At 44.9% G+C, this 25325-nt stretch overlaps 1 protein-coding gene across 1 annotated transcript in view; it reads left to right on the forward strand.

The window, feature by feature from the left end:
• The window catches only part of HECW2 (HECT, C2 and WW domain containing E3 ubiquitin protein ligase 2), a 264692-nt gene extending 244720 nt beyond the window's left edge, over positions 1 to 19972 (forward strand). The window contains exons 22-29 of the mRNA XM_054972580.1: positions 1104 to 1256; positions 2134 to 2232; positions 4330 to 4459; positions 6672 to 6818; positions 8918 to 9032; positions 11297 to 11382; positions 13884 to 13996; positions 18287 to 19972. Of these exons, the coding sequence (XP_054828555.1) occupies positions 1104 to 1256; positions 2134 to 2232; positions 4330 to 4459; positions 6672 to 6818; positions 8918 to 9032; positions 11297 to 11382; positions 13884 to 13996; positions 18287 to 18398 (955 nt within the window). The 3' untranslated portion in view covers positions 18399 to 19972. The remainder of the gene's footprint in view (positions 1 to 1103; positions 1257 to 2133; positions 2233 to 4329; positions 4460 to 6671; positions 6819 to 8917; positions 9033 to 11296; positions 11383 to 13883; positions 13997 to 18286) is intronic.
• Positions 19973 to 25325: the final 5353 nt, after the last annotated feature.

Below are 25325 nucleotides of genomic sequence, written 5' to 3' on the forward strand. Positions count from 1 at the left end.
AACAGTAACAAGAACAGTGTGTTTCTGTAGTGGTTTTCTATACAGATTAGAGCTCACCACAGAGAACAAAGCCAGCAAAACACAGATACTTGGGGGGGGAATATACTCACCGCCACTTGCAGGCCCGGAGGAAAGAGAAGCAGGCCCAGCACCGAGGCCACTGCGGGCTGCGCGTTGGGCTTGCAGGCCGGGAGGATGGGCAGCGCAGGCCACAGTGGTGCCGGCTGGCCACAGGGCCAGCTCCGGAGGCCACCGCGGGCCGCACGCCACCTCGACCAGCCAGCAGGCTCGGAGGACGGGCCACGCAGGCTGCAGTGGCGCCAGCTGGCTGTGGGGCCAGCTCTGGAGGCAGCCACATGCTGCACGCTGCCAAGACCAGCCAGCAGGCCGGGAGGGCGGGCAGCGCAGGTCACAGTGCCCAGGGAGGAAAAGGAATCACATGAGTGGGGCCACCACCCACGTGATCTCTTTTCAGACCTTCCGGAACGGCGTTCCGGCGCGTTCCCCCTCAAAATGAGCCCTGGTCATAACAGCAGCACAAAGCAGGGATAGTTCTGCGTAATACATATTTATCGTCACTTGGTGTTGAGTTGCAGGTATGACAGCTAGGAGAGTTGGGTTAGCTGACCTCACTTCCAATGGAAGGCTCTTCAAAGGACTCGGGCTTTGCGGCCAATGCAGAGCAATTCAATGCAGAGAGAGGTCATAGGATATGTGTACACTGGAGAACCAGCTCTCAGCGACCCATTATTCAAACAAGTCAGTGGCTAAATTCCACATCTGCAGTCTCTGGAAGACATTTGTTGGGAATTGGCTTCTATAAAGAGTTTTTGTAGCAAGCAGGCACTGCTTCTATCCCAGAGCGGTGCTAAGATGAGAAAACCTATGCCTGTGAAATCCTGGTTCAGACCTCTTAAAATAAACGGTACTTTGCGAGATGGAATCACCAGCTTTAGTAGTAAAACTGAATGCCTTGTAATCAGTCACTGAATCCCCTTATAAACTTTCAAATCTAAAATTGTGTGGAGTTGATCCCATGATGAAGACCTTTTCCATTCAATTGTCTTGTATAAAATCATTCTTTGTATTTTCTCTTTTGAAAGGCTGGACTACAGCGGACCTTCAAGGGAGTTTTTTTTCCTAGTTTCAAGAGAGCTCTTCAACCCATATTACGGCTTATTTGAATATTCTGCCAATGATACTTACACTGTACAAATAAGTCCCATGTCTGCTTTTGTAGACAATCATCATGAATGGTAAGAATTATTATTATGACTTTTTTTTACTGCGTCCTCTCTCCAGGAATCTCAGCAGGGAAAGACACATGGATCTCCTGTCACTTATTTTATCATTATAACAGTCCTTGTGGGTAATTTAGGCTGGGCAGTGGTACTGGTGACCAGGGCTTTTTTTCTGGGAAAAGAGGTGGTGGAACTCAGTGGGTTAGCCTCGGAGAAAATGGTCACATGGCCGGTGGCCCCGCCCCCTGATCTCCGCTTGGCGGTGCGGAGGGCAATCTCAACTCCCCTCTGTCTGGAGATCAGGGGGTGGGGCCACCAGACATGTGACCATTTTCAAGAGGTGGAACTCCGTTCCACCGCTTTCCTGCTGAAAAAAAGCCCTGCTGGTGACTAGCCAACAGTCAACCAGTGAGCTTTATTGACACGTGGGTTTGTGCTCAGGTCTCCTCAGTATGAGACGCTAACCGATGCGATAAACTTTCTTTCCTGATTTTCTTTTATTTCTGTGGAGTATCAAAGACTGTGCTCCATGGGAGTAATTTTCTCATCTTGCTGTGGAGCTTTTTTCTTTCCCTCCGGTCTTGTGTTGAATGCAGCTCTGTGGTGTTTGTGGGTGACTAATGTGGTTTTTGCCAGCTCCATTGGGATTTGTTTTCAAAAGCAGACAATCACTTGCTTTATCAAGACTTTGGGTGTGAAATACCAAATAATATTAAACAGTCCGGGAGTCCAATCAACCAGCAACAGGAGATTTTAGCCAGTCTTTACTTGAATGATTTTATTTGATGAGCTGCTTTGTCTTGTTCTTTTTTTATGGGAAGCAATGTATGGACTAATCTTTGAACTAACAATAGATCAGATGTGATCTCTGAATTTCTTTTTTCTCTGGCAGGTTCAGGTTTAGCGGCCGAATCCTCGGTCTTGCTCTAATTCATCAGTATTTGTTGGATGCCTTCTTTACACGCCCATTTTATAAAGCCCTTCTCAGAATGTGAGTAGAAAACTTAATTTCCCTGAAAATGGTAGCACATTGGTGAATAAGCTGTAAATTTCTTGTCTGCAAAAGTACCGTTATAAAAGAACTCCTTCTGATAGCAACCTTAGATGTTCCTGTACTTATCAGTAGGGCCATGAAATGGGCCCACCTACGGGCAATGTACAGGTTTCTGCGTGCTCAAGGGACTCCGCAGAGAATGGAGAAAAAAATCAGTTCATAATTTTTTTTTAAAGGAAAGGAGCTTCTTCTATCCAGATATCCAGGTAGGGTTTAAGCTTGTTCACGGCCCTCTAGGAGTTATGGAATGTTGAGGGCTGTTGCAGCCAGCTTGAAAGGAAAACAGGAAAAGTATCATGAGGGGGGGCTGCCCCTGGGTTGCCAACCTCTGGGGAGGGCGTGTTCTCCTGGAATTAAGACTGATCTCCAGACTACGTAGATCAATTTGCCTGAAGGAAATGGCCGCTTAGGAGGGTGTACTCTATGGTATCCTGGCCTGCTGAGCGCCCCTTCCCCTCAGCTCTGTCCCCAAAATCTCCCAAGAATTTCCCTGCCCAGATTTGGCAACTCAATGACCCTTTACAGTTTACTGCTCTGGAGGGTAACTTCACCTCTTTCTTGAGTCCCAGATGCTAAAAGCTTTTAAAGACTTTGGTCTCTTCAAAACCAAAAGGCCTGGTCGTGGCACTGTCTGCGAACAAGGCGATGGGATGTTGTTAATAAGAGGGTGTCTGCCTTACTGTCTTCTGTTTCCTCTATGAACTCTTAACTTTCTGCAACTTTCAGCAATGGTACCAATCTACCCGCAGCCAGCTCACGGTATTTTCACAGTGTTTTGCCACCTCAAATAGGTCCTGGGCGGCTGAGAGGAAGGCAGGTCAGGTCAGGCAGGCAGTGGGTGTGCCACCTTTGCCCACTGCCTCTTCCCCGCACCAACAATGGTCAGGAGGAAGGTGGCTCCAGAGGTCCTGCCAGGACTGCGCAAATTCATGCTTTCTTCAGAGTGGTGAAAGTGCAGATCAGGAGGGCAGCAAGCAAGGCTGCATTTCTCTCCTCCGCCACACCTCCAGCAGCCAGAGCACGGAAGGGCGAGTGGCCCCAGCAGCTCTGCCCCCAGAGCCACTGGAGCTGGCTTTGGACATCAGGCGGCAGCAGCCCAAGTTTGGGAGGCAACTGTGGACAGAGGCCACACCCGGCACCACTTCCTGCTCTGCTGTCTTCCTCCATCTGTGGTGCCCCAAGCAGATGCTTGGATTGCTTGTGTGGCGAACTGGCCCTGTGTTTACCTTGGCCATGCGGAATACGCAAAACAATTGGAAGGGTAGAATAAAAGTTGTTTGCTCCTTCCTTCCTTCTTCCTTCCTTCCTTCCTTCCTTCCTTCCTTCCTTCCTTCCTTCCTTTCTTTCTTTCTTTCTTTCTTTCTTTCTTTCTTTCTTTCTTTCTTTTCTTTCTTTCTTTCTTTCTTTCTTTAATGATGTGTTGGGACTGTGAGTAATACATTAATTTCCATTTTAATCGTTCTAATTTACAAAATGAGTCTTTAGCTTTTAGCAAGTCCTGTTTTAGGAAGCTACATTTAAAGAGTGTCTTGAATAAGGAGAGGACTGTTTCTGGCAAGTTGGTACACAGAGGCATGCTTTGTTATGATTTAGCCAAAGAACTATAGGCCTGGACCCCTGGGTCCATACAAAGCTGGCATTAATAGCTAAGTGATATCTTGTGATCAGGGAGGGGGCCAGTTGCTGATGATTCTGGGAAGGAGGCATGAATTTGCCGTCTTGTTCTTGTTAGCATAGATGCTAAACTGTGGAACCAAAAAAAATGGAAGATGAATTATTTTTTTAAAAAATCAAAATGGGAAATTCTCGATCATGTGCCCCAGGAAGAAGAATATCTAGATGTATAACTGCAGTTATTATTCAGAAAACTCAAGAGATTTGGAAATGTCAAACTAGCACAAAGGAATCGGGCAATAACAGTTCTTCAGTTGTCTCTTTTTGCTCTTACTAGGTTGCAAGAATATCCTATCTAACTTCTCTTACGCTACCACCGCTGTCTCTTCCGTTTCTCTAACTACTTCTTGTTTGTGTTAGACTGTGTGACCTGAGTGACTTGGAATACCTTGATGAGGAGTTCCACCAGAGTTTGCAGTGGATGAAAGACAACGATATACATGATATCCTAGATCTCACATTCACTGTAAATGAAGAAGTCTTTGGACAGGTGTGCACAATTTTTCCTTTTAAAAAAAAATTATAGACAAGGAGAGTCTTGTGGCTCTTACTTTTTTTGTTTCTTGCTTTCATTTGTTGGATGTCTCCCTTGCTAAGATGGGACAGTTTGTTTGCCACGTTGTTTGAGTGCGTTTCCCCCACCCATCCCCATCAAGTCCTGTTATTGTTTAAAAATACGAGCTTGTGTCCTACAAAGCGCCAACAGAGTGCTGCATTTTCACACATTCCTCTCTATCTGCATGCAGATACTTTTGACTCCTGGAGAAGATATTCCTGGAGTCACAAGACCTGCATAGATGCAAAGGCTGGAGGGGAGCTGTAGTAAGCAGGAGGTGAAATTTCTCCTCCTCTCCTGCAAAAGCTGCTCTACTGACAGAAGAGAGGAATAAGTGATTTCACCCCCTTCCCTCTCTACAATGCAGCCCATCTATCCACCCAGCAGTGGAGCAACACAGATCGAATGATGCACTACAGATAATTTGTCTAGAAATCAAAATCAGTCTCTGCAGAGGGGTTGAGGAAAACTAAATATGTCCTTCCACTAGCACTTGTAAGATACTATGCCCAGCCTAGCTTTCTAGTTTAAAAGGCTGCCTTTTACATGGCATGCAACTTTTGTGGAGGAGACATGGAAATTTCGGGAGGAGTTTAAATATGTCAAATACTTACGTTCCTATCATTACCCAAACTTGTTTTACTAATTTCACAATTTAAAATGCATCATTTATGTCTTAGCATATAAAATTGTACTATTTGGCATGCTTATGGAATTTATAAGTAGAAATGTCTCGGTATTTTCTGTAAGAAAAATTGCAAATACGTCCAATACTTAAGAGGGAACTGCAAACTGCTGTACCTTATGCTACCTTAACACATGAATAATTTTAATTTTTGTCTTCTGAGAGGTAAGGGAGAAAGTTGAAGGTAGAAAACAAATTCTGTAGTAAACAAAAGTGTATTATTTGGACAGAAACACACACACAGTCATAATAGGTAGATAAACTAGCAGATAAACTTTATGACATTCAAAATACTGAACACTTTAATCAGGGCTTTTTTTCTGGGAAAAGAGGTGGTGGAACTCAGTGGGTTGCCCTTGGAGAAAATGGTCACATGGCTGGTGGCCACGCCCCCAGAGCTCCAGACAGAGGGGAGTTTAGATTGCCTTCCGCTCTGGAGATCAGGGGGTGGGGCCGCCAGCCACGTGACCATTTTCAAGAGTTTCCGGAACTCCGTTCCACCACGTTCCAGCTGAAAAAAAGCCCTGCCTTTAATAGTATGTTATCATTACGTGCATTATAGCATATTCATTGTTGCCCAAATTATTTACATTTAAACAAAAACATATCCTTGAAAATGCATTGTATGTGATTGCAGTATACAAACCATTCTCTAATGCTGTAAACAGGCTTACATAAAAGCTCTGCCATGGAAGCTCTCTGGGTGACCTTGGGCCAGTCACCCACTCTCAGCCTAGCCTACCTCACAGGGTTGTTGTGAGGAAAAAATGGAGGCGAGGAGAACACTGTAAACTGTTTTTGGTCCCTGTGGAGGAGACCAAACTAAAGTAAATAAGTAAAGTAAAATAAAACCAACTTGACACTTCATTCATAAGTTACTGCGGCAGTGTGGCTGCTGTGTAAAACGAACGAATGTAATCACAGCTCACAACCGTGGTGTGTGTAAGTGATAATTATGTGGAAATAACTGCTGGAAACAGCGGGGCTGAAGGAGATGGAGTACAGCCAAAGGAAGTAAACGCAAGTTCCAGGCTACCAGCTCAGAGAGGTGGAACTCTATGCATGTGAAGTGTTTTTAACAGCTCCCATGTCACAGCACCAACAGATAGAAAGGGTTTTTTTTCACCAGTGTACACTGTATATGTTTAAATTTAGGAAGGGTGGGAGAGTTGGTTTACAAAGCTTCTTTGCAATGTATACGAATTCTCGTTCCATTATAGATATTAGGAAGGTTTACTGTAAAATCTCTTTTAAGACTGCCTTGTACCTCTCATTTTACAGTGTTTTTCCTTGTTCTTGAGATCACTGGCCCCAAAAGAGAAATTTTCAGAGGCTCTGTCTTGCCCTGGGTTTCATTACATCAGTAGGATTTTAAATCAGCCATTTTGGCTTGAGAGAGAGGAAAGCTCAGTTTACAATCAATCTTTCTTCGTAACATCTTGTTGGTTGTTTCCCTTTAAGATTACTGAAAGGGAGCTGAAGCCTGGGGGAGCCAACATCCCAGTGACGGAAAAGAACAAGAAGGAATATATAGAGAGAATGGTGAAGTGGAGAATTGAAAGAGGGGTTGTGCAACAGACCGAGAGTCTAGTTCGTGGTTTCTATGAGGTAAAAAAGAACGTCTGAAATTCTCTTTTCAATATGTTACATTCCTCTGGTATTACATGGTTTAGCAGAGAGCCGTGATTAATGCCCATCCCCAAAACCGATTAAATTGTGCTGATGTCAGGCTCTGCCAGTTAGATCCCCAGTTAGATCACTGAAGACACGTCAAGAGCCCAGTAAAAGTTTCCTTATTAGAGATCCATCAGTATCAGTGCACTCAGACAACAGCATTGGCAGAAGTGACGTAAAGGGGCAAAGCAATGTTAGTTATAGGGCAGGGTTCCCGCCTTGGGATAAAGACCGTTAGAATTTAGGCAAGCAGGGCCGAGGAGGTTGGAGGGGGTAGGGGAGGGGAAGACAAGGATGAGCTCATTTCATGTCTCAGGGAGATACGGCTCCGACCGGCACTTCAAGGACACTTTCGCACAGCAGTCGAGAAAGCGAAAGCAGCCAGCTGCAAAGATAAGCTGCTCTTGGCTACATAATCAGACAGTTACACAGAGAGTTCTTTACACATTCTCAGAGGCCCAGTGTACAGAGAATAATAGACATACATGGCAGATAAGCAGGGCGCATCTGACAGCTGAGAACCATTGTCGTTGTTTATATATGCTGTATTCCTCATGAAGGCCACTGAATCGAGTAATAAGGAGGCGTCTTATAAAGAACTGGGATTTCTGTTTGTACTCTTTGTAGTGAACAGATAAATGATGTGCAGAACAATCAACAACGAGAACCATGAGCGTGGCACAGTGGCTAAAGTGACAGATTGGATGTGGGCTGCCCAGGTTCAATTCCCTGCTCTGCCAGGGAGTCTCTCTACACGAGACATCTGACATGTGAAGAATACATGTTGGGACATTCAATGTTAGCCGGGAAGGATAGTTTTAAAAGACAGTCAGTGGCAGGTCAAAGGCTCTGCTGTACACTAGAGCTGTGTGAAAGGGCTGTGAAATACCAAAAAGGAAACTTCAGCCCATCACAACCTCTCCAGGTCCAAGCCCATCTCTGGAAGGCAGCTCCAGCCCATTTCCATTCCTCTCTGCCCGCTGGTTACAATCCCACATGGTTTTAGACTGGAGAGGTGAAATCAACAGAGCCTTCAGGCAGGCAAAGATGAAATTAACAAACCCTCTGAGGAGCCATCTCTACTGGCTCGGACGTTTTGTATCTCCCTACACTTGACAAACACGCGCTGAGGCATCTCAGGGAACTCATGGAAGCTCATTGGGTTACCTTGGGCCAGTCACACACACACTCAGCTCTGGCCCATCTCACAGGGTTGTTGTGAGGGAGAAAAATGGAGGCGAGGAACGTGATGTAAGCCGCTTTGGTTCTCCATTGGGGAAGAAGGCAGCTAATTGATTGATTGATTGATTGATTGATTGATTGATTGATTGATTGATTGATTGATTGATTGATTGATTGATTGATTGATTGATTGATTGATTAAGAAAAAAAGAAAGCCTGTGAGTATTAGTTTAATGTTATTTAGTATACTGTTTCCTTTTTTATTTCTTCCTTCCTCCACTGCCTACAGCTGTTGGATATATTTCCAACTGGAAATATACATGGCTTTCCCCTAAATAGTATGCACAGATTGTTGGAGCCAGCCCATTGAAAACAAGTTGTTATAGCCTGGGGAGTATTTATTAAAACCAGGGCTTTTTTTCAGCTGGAACACGGTGGAACGGAGTTCTGGCACCTCTTGAAAATGGTCACATGGCCGGTGGCCCCGCCCCCTGATCTCCAGATAGAGGAGAGTTTAGATTGCCACTGGATCACCAGCGGATCACCAGCTCCACTGGAGCGGCGCAGAGGGCAATCTAAACTCCCCTCTTTCTGGAGATCAGGGGGCGGGGCCACCGGCCATGTGACCATTTTCGCCGAGGGCAATTTAAACTTTTAAAAACTCCCCCCTTGTTCCAGCTGACCCAGAGTGACATCATTGTGCGGCCCTGAGTTCCGCCACCTCTTTTCCCAGAAAAACCCTGATTAAAACATTTCTACCCAGCCCTCATCCCTCCCCGAAAGGGAATCTTGTTCAGAAATAAAGGGAGATCGCTATGCTTGTATTTGGATATTTTTATTTTCTTTACTAGGTTGTTGATGCCAGGCTGGTGTCTGTATTTGATGCAAGAGAGTTGGAGCTGGTTATTGCTGGCACTGCAGAAATTGACTTAAGTGACTGGAGAAACAACACCGAGTATAGAGGAGGTGAGATCTTATACATGTATCTGACAAAGGGAGCTTGACTCTGGAAAGCTTAGACCTGGGAAATCTTGCTGGTCAGCAGGGCTCATTTCGGGGGGGAACGCGCCGGAACACAGTTCCAGCAGTTCCCCAAAGAGGTCACATGTCAAGTGGCCCCACCCACCTGACTCTCGGCCATTTTGGGCCTGTTTCAGCCTGGATTGGGGCTGAAATGGCCCAGATTGGGCCTCTGACGGGTAGTGGATCACTCTCCCACTCAGCAGCGGCCCGATCCTGACCATTTGGGGCCCCTTTTTGGCCATTTTCAGCCCCTTTTTGCCATTTTGGGCCCAGTTTTGGCCCTGAATGACCAGGATAGGTGATGTCAGGGGGTGTGGCATCTGCAAATCAGTTATGCTAATGTTATGCTAATGAGTTGCTCCAGCTTTTTTTCTACGAAATGACCCCTGCTGGTCAGTAAGGTGCCACTAGACTTGAATGTTGCCCTGCCAGTGAAGACCAGCATGGCTACCCACCTGAAACTGTTTGTATGTGTTGTAGTCAGGTTTTACTTTCAGATCGTTTGCAGCCTAGGCAGGGGAGGGGGGCGGTGTCACAGTTTAAATAAACCAAAACAAGCACTTTAAATTTTAAAAAAAGGATTGCGATAAACGCTTCTAATTTAATTTTTGAGACTAATCTGTTGCAATGTAAATTTAGAAAGAATGTGCTCCTTTTTAAAACTTATTTCAGAAAGGCATGGATTTTTCCAATTTAGCTTTTGGATTAGGGGCAGGCATTTCTTTTGATGAAAGGGGCAAAATCTAAAACAGCAGCACAGCCCATTACAGGAGAGAGCAAGTAGGTTAATCAGACGTATAAAGGTACGCTCAGCTGTGATTCATTGCAGATGGGACTGGCCTCACGGCTTGGAAGAAGTTAGGCCCTCTAGTGAAAGACGAGAAGCCTCCATCTCCAGAGATGTGTCTGTGACAGAGATCTCTGAATTAATTGGCATCTGGTGTTCATTCCTGGGTTACTGGGAAATACATTAGGATCAGATCACTGATAAAATTCATCTGAGATTTCACAGTGCACTGCAGTGGAACTGTTGCAAACTCCAACGTGATAATGAACCACTTCTAGAAATCAAATGAAAACAAAACTGCTACTTTTTTTAGATATGTTCGTAGTTATATGTTAAGCTAAAAGAGACCTTTTTTAGGTAGACCCTAAGGGCTTCTGTGGGCCTTTTGAATTTTTTTTCTTTGCAAAACAGACTTCAGTGGCTATTGCTGTGAACTGTTTTTAGAATTTCAGCTTAGGTTTCAAAAGTAGTTTGTGATACAGCACTGGGGCAAGGGTGCTCTTCATGAATTGCAAGCCCAAAGCCCCTGGGAACTTACACAACTGACTGGTGCTTTGAGTACCCCGCTTTTATTTTGTAATGCATTTTTGTGAATGGTTTTTAGATTGCAAGGCATTCTTCTTTCATTAGTTTCACACATTCCATTGTATTTCTCATAAGATCGGAAGCCCCTGAAGACACTTGTTTTTAAAAATATTTTGAATATCTATTTAAATAACAGATTTGATATGAAAACATCACAGAGGTGTCAAAACTTTATGACCGAATGTATTTGATCTAAACCAGGTTGCTAGATGTTTCTTAATGCCAGCCACACCCCTTGGTTGTGTGGTCATGGCCCTGCCAGCCGGCTGGGTCGTGGTGCCATGCTCGGAACTGTGGGTGGACATCTCACCCAGCTTCCCAGGGCATCTCAGGTCCATGACCCCATGAGCCTATCTAGTTTAGTCTTTACTCTGAGTGGTAGCAACTCCCCAGGGTCTCGGGACATTATCGTTTACATCATCTGCTACTTGATCCTTTAAAAAAAATGTTCTTGGACCTTCTGTGCGTAAAGCACACGTTCTACCACTGAGTCACAATGCCACCCGTAGTCCCAAACAAAAAGTGAGAATTAAGCTCTTAGTGGGTACGCTTATGCTCCGTAGATTTTAAGCAGCAATGAAGAGACCCAAGAGGGAATCTGGGAGTTTTTGGTTTAGAAAAAAAGCGAAACGGGGAGGGTCATGATAGAAGTTTATAAAATCATGGAAGTGTATAGCAAGAGATTTTCCTTAGCAGTCTCACTTCAGCCTCTGCTGAATTGCTTTCACCAGGCTGAGATACAATGCCGTTAATTATTTGTGCTTCACATTTCGGTAGTCCATCCATCCCAGGAAAGTGGCCCAAATTAATACGATGTTCTGTTCCGATTCAACAGGATACCACGACAATCACATTGTCATTCGATGGTTTTGGGCTGCTGTAGAAAGATTCAACAACGAACAGCGGCTGAGACTGCTGCAGGTAAGGGAGCTCTTGATGTGCACGAAATACCTGGCTGGCCTTTTCACCTTCTGTGTTCCAACTACCCAGTCTAGGCTGGCGAAACGCTCAGTGTGTCATTTCAAAGCAGATGAACGGCCTTGATCTTCCTCAGGTCCCATTCAAGACATTTACTTGTTATCAGCGGAAATTATAAAACCTAGAGTGCTCTGCTCTAGTGGCTTTTAAATTTTTAATGGTCAGGGTTCCACTGTAAGGAGCCAGGATTTCCATTATTTCATTTCCTCACTCTGGGGCTTTCTGTAGTGGAGCCGTCCTCTGCGAGTTTCTTCCATCTCCTTCCCTCAAGCCGAGCTGGTGATGCTTTGACATCACCATTCTCTTTGTTCTTGCATATTTCTGTTCTGCAAAATGTGAACAATGAAACTAAGCAGGAAAAAATAGGCCCACAAACAAAGCTACAAAAATGATCTCTCTTCCATTAAAAAAAAGAGAGAAGAAAAGGGGGGAAGTCATATCTGTACTGACTGAAAACCTTCCTTCATCTTTCCAGAGGAGTTAGCCGTGTTAGTCTGTAGTAGCAAAATCAAAAAGAGTCCAGTAGCACCTTTAAGACTAACCGATTTTATTGTAGCATAAGCTTTCGAGAATCACAGTTCTCTTCGTCAGATGCATGGAGGGCAGAAAGAAACTGGTCAAATATAGAGTTTCTTTCTGCCCTCCATGCATCTGACGAAGAGAACTGTGATTCTCGAAAGCTTATGCTACAATAAAATTGGTTAGTCTTAATGGTGCTACTGGACTCTTTTTGATTATCCTTCATCTTTGTAATCTTGTTGCAATCCTCAGATCGCCCTGCCTTCAATGTCTTGGATCTTTTGGTGGTGGGGTGGAGGAGTGTCACATCCTCTCATTTCTCTTTTTAGTTTAATTTAATGTATCCTATCTCCTCTTTCCTTATACCCCATTTCTGGTTTTGCTTCCATCCGCAAAGGTAGGTTATGATGCATAATAACATTCGATTTATACACTGCCCTTCAGAACAACTTAATGCCCACTCAGAGCTGTTTACAAAGTATGTTATCATTATCCCCACAACAAAACCCCCTGTGAGGTGGGTGGGGCTGAGAGAGCTCTGAGAGAGCCGTGACTCGCCCAAGGTCACCCTGCTGGCTTCAAGCGGAGGAGTGCGGAATCAAACCCGGCTCTCCCGATTAGGGTCCTGCCGCTCTTACCACTACACCAAAATGGCATCCAGGTCGTATTTTAACAGCTTTTTAATAATTTTGTTCCTGACGGTTTTGCTCATATTATGACTCCAGCATCCAATATACTTTACCCATGACTTCTGTCGTAGCCGCACTGTTTCCCTCACACCTCAGCAATGCGGAGAAGCAGTCATCTTGCGCATTGCCTCAACCTCAGCCAAATCTCCATGGGGGCCACTTAACACAGACCTGGGAAGTAACCGGGGCCCCCCGCGTGATGAGTGCTTTTATGCATTACTGAAGCAATGAGGACACTGACTGTGGTGAAGCGGTTTTGTGACATCGGCTGTGCTGCAAAGGTGATGTGCAGGATGGGTTTGTGCACTTCTGCTTGCCCTGCGTCTCTGTCAACTGGGCATCTTGGTGACTGAACAAACGTTTTGAGTTCTGACCAAGAAAGGTTGCACTGTCTGTCTGTTAATGCATGAAATAAAAACAAACTAGCAAAATAGACTTTCGCCAGCTAATAGCTGGAACATCAGTCGATAAATGCAGTGTAGATCCACTGTGTGTTAATAGTTAAAATTTTGGACCAGGACTGGAGAAAGCTGAATTCAAATCCCGCTCAGCCATGAAACCGACTGGTTGGCCTTTCTTAGCCAGTCCTACCTGACAGAGTTGTTGTGAGGATATACTAAGGGAACTCAGATCCATATATTTAACATCAAGTTCCCTTGGAGGAAGTGGAGAATCAAAACACCATAAACATACAAAAGCAAATACAGTCTCTCAAGCAGACTCCACTGGGAACCCAAAAAGCTGATAAGGAACTTGAGTGTTGCCAAAGTGGGGGGTTTTGTGCTTTGGAAAGCCCTTACATTTTGAAAGTAGGGGACTTTCATAGGGTATATAGCTTGGATGCTGGTTGAAAAATGCAAGTACAAACTCTCTGGGGTGCCTGTTGCTGCTTGTAGGTTCTTGCCTCCATCTGAAAGGCCCAAGAAATTGCCTTTTCAGTCAGAAAACACCCCTTGCCAGAGTCGTCTCACAGAGTCAGCTTCCCACATGAAGTCCAAGACTATCTTGTAGTTCCTATTCAGTAAGTGGGATTGAAGCAGGTAGGCAGTTTCCTTCCAAGATGTAATCTTGTCTGAGGTCCTGAATAGAATAGATCAGGTATAAATGTGGGATTTACTCCAGAGATACAAGCATGATTTGCACATAAGAATTTGCCCGTGTTTTAAAAATAGCACCTTAGAATCTAAGTTCCGTTTCCAGCCATGGTGACTTAGGATGTTTTGCTTTGGCTTCCAGTTTGTTACAGGCACGTCCAGTATACCGTACGAAGGCTTTGCATCTTTGAGAGGGAGCAACGGACCAAGAAGATTCTGTGTAGAAAAATGGGGGAAAATCACTGCTCTGCCCAGGTAAAATAATATCAAGCATCCTAAGAAACTTGAATCCACACCCGCTTCTGAAATTATGTGGATGCCTATTGAGAAGCAGAGGGCACTCATTAGATTAATCATCATAGGCTTGGTTCAGCCGTAACACGGACCCATGGTTAGTTTGTGAAACCAGGATTCATCTTGCAGGCAGTTGCATGGACCTTGGGTTTGTCTCCAAAAAGGCTGCCTTCGTCACTTCTGCCGTTTCCCCCGCCTCCCTCACAGGGACCCAGGTGGTATCCCGGCATTACATTGATGGCAGCATCAAGGGGCAAGCACCTTAGCATGACATCCACCTTCATATATCACATGAGCCAGGGCTCATCTCAAGGGGGAACGCGCAGGAATGCAGTTCTGGCAGTTCCCCAAAGAGGTCACATGTCAGGTGGCCCCACCCACCTGACCCTCGGCCATTTTGGGCCCGTTTCAGCCTGGATTGGGGCAGGCCCGGATCGGACCTCTGACAGGTGGTGAATCACTCTCCCACTCAGCAGCGGCCCAATCCTGACCATTTTGGGGCCCTTTCCGGCCATTTTCAGCCCCCTTTTGCCATTTTGGGCCCAATTTCGGCCCTGAGTGGCCAGGGTTGGGTCCAAAACAGCCAGGATAGGTGATGTCAGGAGGTGTGGCATATGCAAATCAGTTATGCTAATGACACACTTCCGGCGATGGCAATGGGCGTGGCATATGCTGATGAGTTCCTGCAGCTCTTTTTCTACGAAATGACCCCTGCGTGAAGCCATAGTCAAGACTAAATATGTTTAGTAAGATAACTTCAAACTATGGTTTTCAGATCTTTGCTTGATAAATCCTATGGCTACTGAGTGGAGTGCCCCATGTTTGATCATGCTAACCGTGACATCTGATCTGAGCCATTTAGTTGCATAGCATAATCCTCTGACTTAGTTTAAATCTATAGAGGGACTTTTCAAAAGTTAAGTTAGAAACCCCTGTGTGGTTCGGTGTATTGGAACCCTACTTTAATGCATTTTCACCACTCGCTTTCCCATTCCAGTTATTAGATGCAGAAACAATTTTTGTTGAGACTAAAGCCCCACCCCATTTCCCTTCATATACTAGCAGTTTCTCAAACAAAGGGGGCTTGAAGCCAGCAGTCCAGTCCCAAACAAAGTAGAAGGGGTAAAGTCTGTCGGTCCCCGAAGTTCCTCCTCTTCACTAACTGAGCTTCATCATTTTGTCTTCTGTGCAGTCCCACATGGGAACTGCGCATGTGCAAGCCAGCATGCGCAGTTGCCATGTGTGCCTGCACAGAAGAACACTCGAACAGCTGTTACAGGCAGGTGCAACCCTGTTTTTCTCTTCATTCGCAGGACGGCGTCCTGAACTCTCTTCCCACAACTGAATATTGTTATCAGTGTTTTAGCAGTATTAACATTGGGCAGTCCTGGGCAAATCACTCTGCTGCCGCATGCATTCTCTGTTGTAAAGTGGAAATAATGGGGAGTCTTGTGTCATATGAAAGAGATAAGAAAACCCGATCTGTACACAGCATCAGCTGTACAGTAAATAATTTCAGCATCCCCCCTGAGTGCATGGACAGAGGCGGTCTTTGATTCTGAAAAGTGCTTTGATGGCCTTTGGTCACAGACTTAGCTTGATTTTTAAAGGCACTTGTATGCGTACCAGAGCTTAATTAAACAAAGTATAAGATAACCCCTCAGAGACACGTGCATGACTTGAAGAAACGGCAGCTTGATCCAAGCGACTGTCTGGCCCTGAGAATCAGACGGCTTTTGGAAGGGATCCTGAAAATTCTGTTAACGTAGGGATAGAGGCTGGCATAGACTCTGCTTCACAGCTCATGCCCTGTTCGAATCCCTTCTCAGTCATAATAATAACAACAACAACATTCGATTTATATACCACCCTTCATGGGAACTTAATGCCACACTCAGAGAGGTTTACGAAGTGTGTTATTATTATCCTCATGACAATCACCCTGTGGAGTGGGTGGGGCTGAGAGAGCTCTGAGAGAGCTGTGATTGACCCAAAGTCACCTGGATGGCTTCAAGCAAAGGAGTGGAGAATCAAACCTGGCTTGCCAGGTTAGAGTCCGGCCGCTCTTAACCACTAAACCCGACTGGCTCATGAAGGTCACTGGGTAATCTTGAGCCAGACGTTAATCTCCCAGCTGAACCAACCGAGGCCAGGATGAGAGGAAGGGGCTCCACATATATCGGCCTGAGCTCCTTGGAGGAGAGAAAGTGGGATAAAAAATGGAATGGATGGATGAGAGCCAGCGTGGTGTTGTGCTTAATGTGTCGGGCTAAGATCTGGGAGACCCAGGTTTGAATCCCCACTCTGCCTTAGAAGCTCGCTGGGTGACTTTGGGCCATCACACATCCTCAGCCTAATCTACTCTACAGGGTTGTTGTGAGGATAAAATGGAGAAGAGAACAGTATAAGCCGCTTTGGGTCCCTGTGGCAGAGGAAAGTACAGTATAAATGAAACAAATGTATAAATAATAAAAATTGTGTCTTAATGCTCTGGTAGGCTTGTTCCCCTCTAACAGCAGACATCTGTTGGTTTTTATCCTGCCTTTCCCCCAGGGTAGCATATTGTGGTGCTTCCTTTCGCCCCATTTGAGGTAGGTTAAGTTGATGGACAGTAACTGGCCCAGAGTCAAGCTGATTGGTCGAGTGGAGATTAGAACCCAGGTCATTCTAATGCAACACTCACACAACAGGAAACATGCTTGGCTGAGGGGTATAAGGGATAATATTGGTCCTTGCAGGGTTTTGTTATAGGTGAATTATCCATTCCCCGGAGAGACGTGTGTACTCTGTTTGAACTTGCATATATGAACTTTGCCGTTGAACTTTATATGGACTTTGGACTCAGGCTAACATAATTGTCATGATGTGTGAACTGCCGAATGGCAAAGTTATAGGGCCATGAAGTCTCTGTGAGCTAAGATAACATTTTGCCTTTATCAGGTACTGTGAGAGTCAAACATTTACACATGGTGCCATAGGGAGACCAAGCTTAGCTTGAAGATAGCCTGCCTTCCCAGGTGCTAGATCCCTTTATCAAGGGAGGAGAAAAGTTCATTTCTTCAAGGGGATTTGGTGTCTTGCTACAGAGCAAGTCAAGAATTCTGTAGAACAAGATTGTCACGTTTTCTAACATCCTCAAAAAAACCACAAGTGGTTGTGGCTGTTTTCAGAGTTCATGCCTTCTGACAGTGGGAGGAGGACCACTTGCCCGTCGATACTTTCCTGTCCAAGGGACGGGGATTCAGAGTTCCAGCTGTAGCATTCTGGGAGGTTGTGCACTGGGTACCCTAACAATCATGCCTACAATCAAGATTGCCGTATGCCACCCCCCCCCCACTCTGCCCAGTACTTCTGGAGAGCCTTCCTTCCTTCCTTCATTTCTCTTACTCTCTAATGCAAAGAGATCTTCTGACATTCGCTCCTCCCAGCAAAAGGCAACCGCCTTATTTGACTAGCAGTTTTCCTTACAGCTGTTCTCCTGAGGATGAGCCAATGGCAGCAGCTACCCTCTTTTTCAGAGCATTGGGGGGCGGGAAGCAAGGAGCTAAAAGTAAGGAATGTTTGACAATGCTCTCCAATTGTCTCTCTGGGTATTCTCTGATGGCAGAGGCAAGCTTGGCTGCAAGCAGAATTAGTCTTGATTCCACATGATTTCTTATCAGGAGACTAATATTTGAGCTCTACCTTTGGGATTTTCATCCAGTGGAAAGAATAACAATAGTGTTGGTGGTGCTTCTGTCCCACAGTCAGAAGACACGGCCAGAAGTTCATTAGTAGGTCTTTGAGAAAGCTCTTTGCCGCACAGGTGGAGAGCACCTTGGGGAGGCCCCGATTAGGTCAGGAGAGCAGCAGCTTTGATGGTCTCTTTTGTCTTGACAATCCAGCCTTTAGACCTTTCAAGAGAATTTTTTTCTTTTTAAAAAATATACATATCCCCCCTTCCTCTAGGGGGATCAGGGAAGCAAACTATAGTTTTAGAACAGAGAAATGATCCAAGATTTCAGATGGGTATCTTCAGAGAGACTATTGCTGTATCCCAGCGCACACAAATAACTAGAAACAGAGGGTTCCATTCCTTATCCAAACAGCGGCTGGGAAAGATCACAAATTTCCTTACCAATTAGTTTTTTTAAAAGGCGTAAAATCAAGAGCATGATGAAGAACCTCTTAGAAGCATCTGATTCCCTTGTTATTTTCATGTGCCTTTCTGAAATAACTTGGTGGGGGGTTCCCACTTTTTCCTCCACCCAGGGCTCACACTTGTTTCAATCGTCTGGATTTGCCCCCTTACCCATCATTCTCCATGCTGTACGAGAAGTTGCTGACCGCTGTGGAAGAGACGAGCACATTTGGACTTGAGTGAAACAAGCGCATGCAGACTCGAGCACCCAGCACCTTGGGCCTATATGGACCTTCCTCAAAGAAATACCTGAACATTTGGATTGTGTTTCCTAGAGGAAAACCTGTTTTGCATTGCACATTTAAGGCATAGACTTGATGGATTTGCAACCTGAGCTCAGGGGAGCATTTGCAAGTTCTGTACAAGCCACTCGAGTGCTCTATAGCCCAAGGTATTTGTGGTCTGTGGGGAGAACCAACAATCCAGCAATTGACTTTTGTGTATGTGTGTGTCTTCTGGCCACCAAACATTTAAATATTTGTGATGCCATAGGAGAAACGAAAGGAGATGTGAGGACATCTGATCAGCCTCAGGGCTTTTGCGAAATCTTTGCTGTCTCAAAAATGGACCCTCCCACACCCCAGTACTTGAACAGGGTTCAAGGTGAAAGTTCATCAGCCCATCGGTAAATTTTAGGAAGCCGAGTGCAAAATACTGGCTTCTCTGTTTTGTTGTTAATCTAGTAGAAGTTATTTCCCAAGGGTACACTACTTTATGTCATAAACAATACAGATAGGACAATATGCTATACATGCTTATACCTAAGCCTATGAGTGCCTGCATGGTGTGCACCATAGAGATCGATTTTCTGGGGCTTATGAAGAAGACAACGGACAGTTGGCAACATGGGGTGGCAGCTGGGTGGTGTCTTGTACAAATGTATATGCAAACAGCGTGTTCAGCTAAAGATGAACTGTTACAGGAGAATCTAATAATGACGGATTTTATGCTTTATCCTGCATGAAGAGTGTTTTTAAAAAAGAAAAAATAACTAGACCTAAACACAGCAATCAGGAAAAAGAAAACCTCTTACACAGTGACTTTTGTTTATTTTTATAGGTTCATGATACTGAGTTCCTTAGAGTGTAAATAAGAAATTAGTGGACAAAATACTCTTTTGTTCTTTTCACTTTTCCATGCTAAATAGATCATTGTTCTTGTGTTTGATTCTTTAAGCACTCTCAAGGGAAATAATAATAATAATGATAATAATATATATGCCTTTTATTTTTATAAGGGTAAGATATTCCTGAAACTATTTTTTTGCACTGAATGTACCAAAGTCAAAGGGACATTATGATCTGACTGACGGAAAAATTGCATCCCTCGTACAAATCGACTGGAAGTTGCTGCTTTAGGACCGAGCTTTCCTCACAGTGCGACGCCTGTCAATCATATCAGGAAAGTGCACACAAAGTAATAATTTTTTTAAAGCCACTACATGTAATACTGTGTAATATGCATTGATTTCGAATGCATTTTATTCCCCCCTCCACCATCTATCAACTAGTGAATAGAGTCGGATACGGATGTTTCATATGTTCCCCTGCAACATCTCTCTTTTTTGTACAGCATGTTTAAAGACACTGCAGCAGATCTGGAAAAAGAAGACGGGCGGCTTCAGAAAGGACGAACGTTCACTTAGGAATAACTCCACTCATGTTTAGCAGTGACCCATCTCCGAGATGTAAACTGTTTGTAGTGTCTTTTTAAAAGCCTGCATTTTCATGAGTGATTTCTTATCAATGTTTATTAAAACAAAGTACTTTTCTATGGTATATTTGAAAGCATGAATCCACCATGTCAAATAATTTTAATTTTAGAAACTTACATTAATGGTTGAGTCTGTTCCTCCACAAGGAACTCCTGTCCTGAGGGCCTCTTTTAATGTTGCCATGGGAGAGGTGTTATATATATTCACCCAAATATATGAAGCTGCCTTATTATGAATAAGACTCATTGGTCCGTCTCGCTCATCGTTGGCTGTACTGACTGACAGCAGCTTTCTAGGATCTCGGGGGGAGGACAGCCTTTCTCAACACAAGATCCTGTAACCGGAGATTCCAGGACTGAACCTGGGAACTTCCTACATGCAAAGCGTTTTGCTCCTGAGTCATGGCCCTTCCCTCCCCATGGTGTCCATAACTTGCAAGCCCTGGGACCAAACCAAGACGAGGAGTGACCTTGGAGTTTTTACCCACTTATCCTTGGCTGATGGATGACTCATGCATGTTCTTCGTATTACTCACTGTCGTGAGAAAAGCCTCCTACTCACCTGAAGCTTGGCATGGTGGTAATAGTGGTGGCTTAAAGGGAAGACTGGTTTTGCACCTTTCGTATGGGGAAGGTAGGTTAAATCGGGGGTGGAGACAGAAGCTGGGGACAGGAGGTGAGCCAGAAGAAATGAAGTCTACAGGAAACATCATTGCCAAAGCACAATTAAATCATATGTAGAGTTTCACAAACAGAATCTTGTCTGTCTCCCACGGGTTTTATCCTTTCTCAAGCAGTGAAGAAAAATCCAGACAGTTCTCCGTATATGGTTAACCCTTGGCCTAGGTATTGAAACCTTCAGTACAATATGTTTTATCATTAAGCTGGAAAGCATCAGGATTTGAGTCCAGTGGCACCTTAAAGATGAACAAGATTTTCAGGGTGTAAGCTTTCAAATGTCACAGCTCCCTTCTTCAGAACAATTCCTATTTCATCAGTTCATTTAACTGTGGATAATGTGAGATAAAAGCAGGGCTTTTTTTCAGCAGTGGAACGGAGTTCCGGCACCGCTTGAAAATGGTCACATGGCCGGTGGCCCTGCCCCTTGATCTCCAGACAGAGGGGAGTTTAGATTGCCCTCCGTGCAGCAGCAATCTAAACTCCCCTCTGTCTGGAGATCAGGGGGCGGGGCCACCGGCCATGTGACCATTTTCACCAAGGGCGATTTAAACTTTAAAAAACTCCCCCCTTGTTCCGGCTGACCCAAAGTGACGTCATTGTGCGGTCCTGAGTTCCACCACTGAGTTCCACCACCTCTTTTCCTAGAAAAAAAGCCCTGGATAAAAGGACAACGTAGCTTGGATAAGTACTGCGGGACTTAGCTTTGAAAATATTATTCTTTTAGTATATCGGTACTAAAGAAAATCCCAAGATGAAACCCCTTTTGAGAGGAGACTAAACACCAGGCAGGAATGTCCTGGGCACGTCCTGGGAGATTTTACTTTCTGTAGTTGGTAACTAAATGATCCTGGTTTAACTCGGTCATATTTTGTTACATTTCCACCTATAACTTCAGGTATTTTCATTTATAAATCCGTCCAATTTAACACAGATAAATATTTGACATTGGGAAACATTTCCCCCCATCAAAGTTCGTTCAAAGTCTGCTTTTGTAAAAGTTAAAAATAATAAATGAATTCATAATTTTAAAAGTAATATATAAATTCATCCATCATTTAAAAAATAAAAGATAGGTTCTGTTATTTTCGAGTCGCGCTCTCTCTAGCAGTCCATTAGGTGACTTGTACCCATTATGCCACCAACAGATAAAGGAGAGGTTTCTATATAAGCTTCAAAGAAAAAGAAAGTCACAAAGAATGGACTGATGAGATGCCGAGCGTGCAAGAGGAGGCAGAGAAGATTGAAAGCGGTTGAGAGCAGTGTGTACAGGGCCAAATGGGAACAAGTGCCTCTCCATGCAACCAAGTGTGTTGGCTCCTACCCCTACCTAAGCATGTTTTCTTCATGTGGACACAGCAGGCTCTGACCTCATGTTCAAGAAAGAAAATGTCCCTGATCAGAGAATTTTTTCAGGTGAGTAGCCATGTTGATCCGTGCTAGAAGAGCAAGATTTGGGTCCAGTAGCATCTTAAAGACCAATTAGGTTTCCAGGGTATAAGCTTTCAAGAGCCACCACTGGCACAGTATTGCATCGGGGCCACAAAAATGGGAAGCACAAATACTGGATGGGGGATACACTTCTGGGCAGTAGTATATGTGAAAGAGATCTTAGGGTAAGAGTGGACTGTAAACTAAATATGAGCAGTCAGTGTGATGCGGTGGCAAAAAAAGGCCAATTCAATCCTGGGTTGTATCAAAGGGGCCATACCGTCAAAATCGCAGGAGGTCATAGCCCCTCTCTATACTGCCTTGGGCAGGCCGCACCTGGAGTATTGTGTGCAGTTCTGGAGGCCTCACTTCAAAAAGGATGTGGACAAAATCGAGAGGGTGCAGAGGAGAGCAACGAGGATGATCAGGGGTCTGGAGACTGAGCCCTACGAGGAAAGGCTGAGGGCCTTGGGAATGTTTAGTTTGGAGGAGATTGAGGGGGGACATGATTGCTCTCTTTAAATATTTGAAAGGCTGCCATTTGGAGGAGGGCAGGGAGCTGTTCCAGTTGGCAGCAGAGGGTAGGACCCGAAGCAATGGGCTTAAATTACATGCACAAAGGTACCGGCTGGATATTAGGAAGAACTTTTTCACGGTCAGAGTAGTTCAAAAGTGGAATCAGCTGCCTAGGGAGGTGGTGAGCTCCCCCTCACTGGCAGTTTTCAAGAAGAGGCTGGATGAATATTGGTCAGGGATGCTTTAGGCTCATCCTGCACTGGGCAGGGGGTTGGACTAGATGGCCTGTATGGCCCCTTCCAACTCTATGATTCAAAAGCTTATACCCTGGAAATCTAGTTGGCCTTTAAAAGTGCTCCTGGACCCGAATCTTGCTGATCTGAGAACGTGTACCAGCACCGTGCCTACAATGCACTAAATGTGCGTAGATGGGCGGTTGAAGCAGGGCCAGTGGTCCAGCTCTCCTCTGTGTGATGCATGCTGGGCTATTCAGTTTAGAAGAATAAAAACGGGAAGGGAAAATTAGCTTGGTCGAGGTTCTGGGAGTTTATAGAATCCAGGGAAGAGGTCCTTTGAACACAAGGACAGAGGGATTTCCAAATAGTCTGTTCCTTGCAGGCCTCTGTTTCTTACATTGGTCCCTAAGTCATCGTCGCTCATTAATAGTCATCTCTGATCCCTCAGTGCTTCTGCTTTTAAGTGGGTCCTAAAGAGAATCGCCAAATGCTTCTGTTTGTTTTGTGACACATCCTGAGCACGGGGGAACGGAACAATCAAGGAATCTTAAATAAATTTTAAAACGTTATCTCTAATTTATTTTCATTAATATGCCACCTTTCTGCCTCCCACAAAATCCCACTGAGGCTAATAATTAAAGCTCTTAAATGCAACGAATGATATATAGCATCACACCACAGCTAATAAATCAGGTAAAACAGTGACATCAGCAACGCTAGCCAGTTCTGTGAATTTCAGTTAAAAGCCTCCAGGAATAAACAAATCTTTTTAACCTATTCCAGAAGGTCATTCTCACTTCCTGTGGGAGGGAGTTCCGCAGCCTGAGGACAGTTGCCGAAAATACCCTACCGTGAGTCCTGTCTCGATCGCAAAAATCTGGACAGGTCTATAGTTGATCCTTTTGATTCACGGTCTAAACAGCATCTTGAATTGGGCTTGGAAATAAACAAGTAAGCACAATGCGGGCGGGGGAACTAGTTTTGTATGCATATTGCAATGAGCTTGGGTCAAAATGTTAGATGCCAAATTTTGTACCAACTGGAGTTTCGGGATCGTCTGCAAGGGTAGCTTCACCTAAAGGATATGGCTGTGCCCCGGAACGGGCCTTGTAAACCTGCCGACTGCAGTGGCCAAGACACAACACCTCACCTGTAGTCTGTCACGCAGACTTTCCAGGGGAAGGTGTTTGAGGTATCCCCAAAATTGCTGTTCTGCCCCGCAACTGCTCGTAGGAGCTGTGGTGGATCATACGTTCCTTGCAGTGCTGTGGGTGCAAGCTGGCTGGGGATGACTTACCATGACTCCTGCAGGCACAAGTACAGCAGGAGAAGGGAGGGGCAGCAGGAGGAGTTGAACCCCCTCCCCTCCCGAGGCCAGCAGAGGGCCCAAGCAGGGCAGCTGGGAAAGGGAGATGTCAGGGGCTGCAAACTCTCAGAATCCCTTTTCCGTGACACAGAGTGTGGCTGGGTAGGCTGCTTTCTCCAGGATCTCTTGGGAGTTGCTAAACCAATCCAAGATGGTAAAGGCAGTCTTAGAGCCAAGCTACAAGTGACGCCTGACACAGGTTGGACACTTGTCAGCTTCCCTCAAGTTTTGATGGGAAATGTAGGCGTCCTGGTCTTGCAGCTGTAATGGAGAGCCAAGCTGTAAAACCAGGACGCCTACATTTCCCATCAAAACTTGAGGAAAGCTGACAAGTGTCCAACCTGGGTAAGGCGTCCCTTGTAGCTTGGCTCTTAGCCAATGCTATCCCCATTCTGGCTTTCCAAGGACATGTGAGAAGTCTAGGAGTACTTCCAAGCTGCATAGTTCATCTTTCAGGGGGAGTTGTAACCCCATCCAGAACAGGCTGAAAACTAATTCCCCGTCTCAGCTTTACACCCAACCCACATAGCTGTCATCTCGTCTGGATTAAGTTTCAATTTGCTCATCTTCCTCTAGTTCTCAGCCAACTTCAAGTGCTGATTTAGTGATTCCAGTGCCTTCATGGAATTAAGGACAGAAAAAGAGCTTTGTGTCATCAGCATTTTGGTGACATTTCACCAAAGATTTCCAGATAATCTCAGAAATATTGTGTAGGTTTTTAAACCTCATGGGGACAAGATTGAACCTTGAGTTACCCCATTAGCAGTTGGGTAGAGCAAAAGCCTGTATGAGACCTGCGCTCCAGAAGAGATTGAAACCATTACAACCATCTAGGCCTCTTCCAGCCAGGTTGACCAGGATGCCATTTTAAAGTGTGTTGCTTCCAGAACATGACAGCTCCCTAGAACATGAATAGATGCCCCTACGTTTCAGGACACGACAAAACTCACAGCTCTGCTGTGTATTTAGCACTCCCACTTAATCTGACAGCCCTCCTCATTGTGCAAATGGTTTCTGAGCGCATCAAAAATTCTCCTAAACTCCTTTACCACTGCTATCCAGGAGACGCCTGCTACAGCACTCTCTGCTGTAATGAGAAATACCTACCTACATTGTTTGAGGCATGCAGAAATGAGTAAGACCTGTGCAAGTGACAAAAAGGACATTTGT

The sequence above is a fragment of the Eublepharis macularius genome, chromosome 2 (genome assembly GCF_028583425.1).
Source record: "Eublepharis macularius isolate TG4126 chromosome 2, MPM_Emac_v1.0, whole genome shotgun sequence".
In the NCBI taxonomy this organism is placed as follows: Eukaryota; Metazoa; Chordata; class Lepidosauria; order Squamata; family Eublepharidae; genus Eublepharis; species Eublepharis macularius.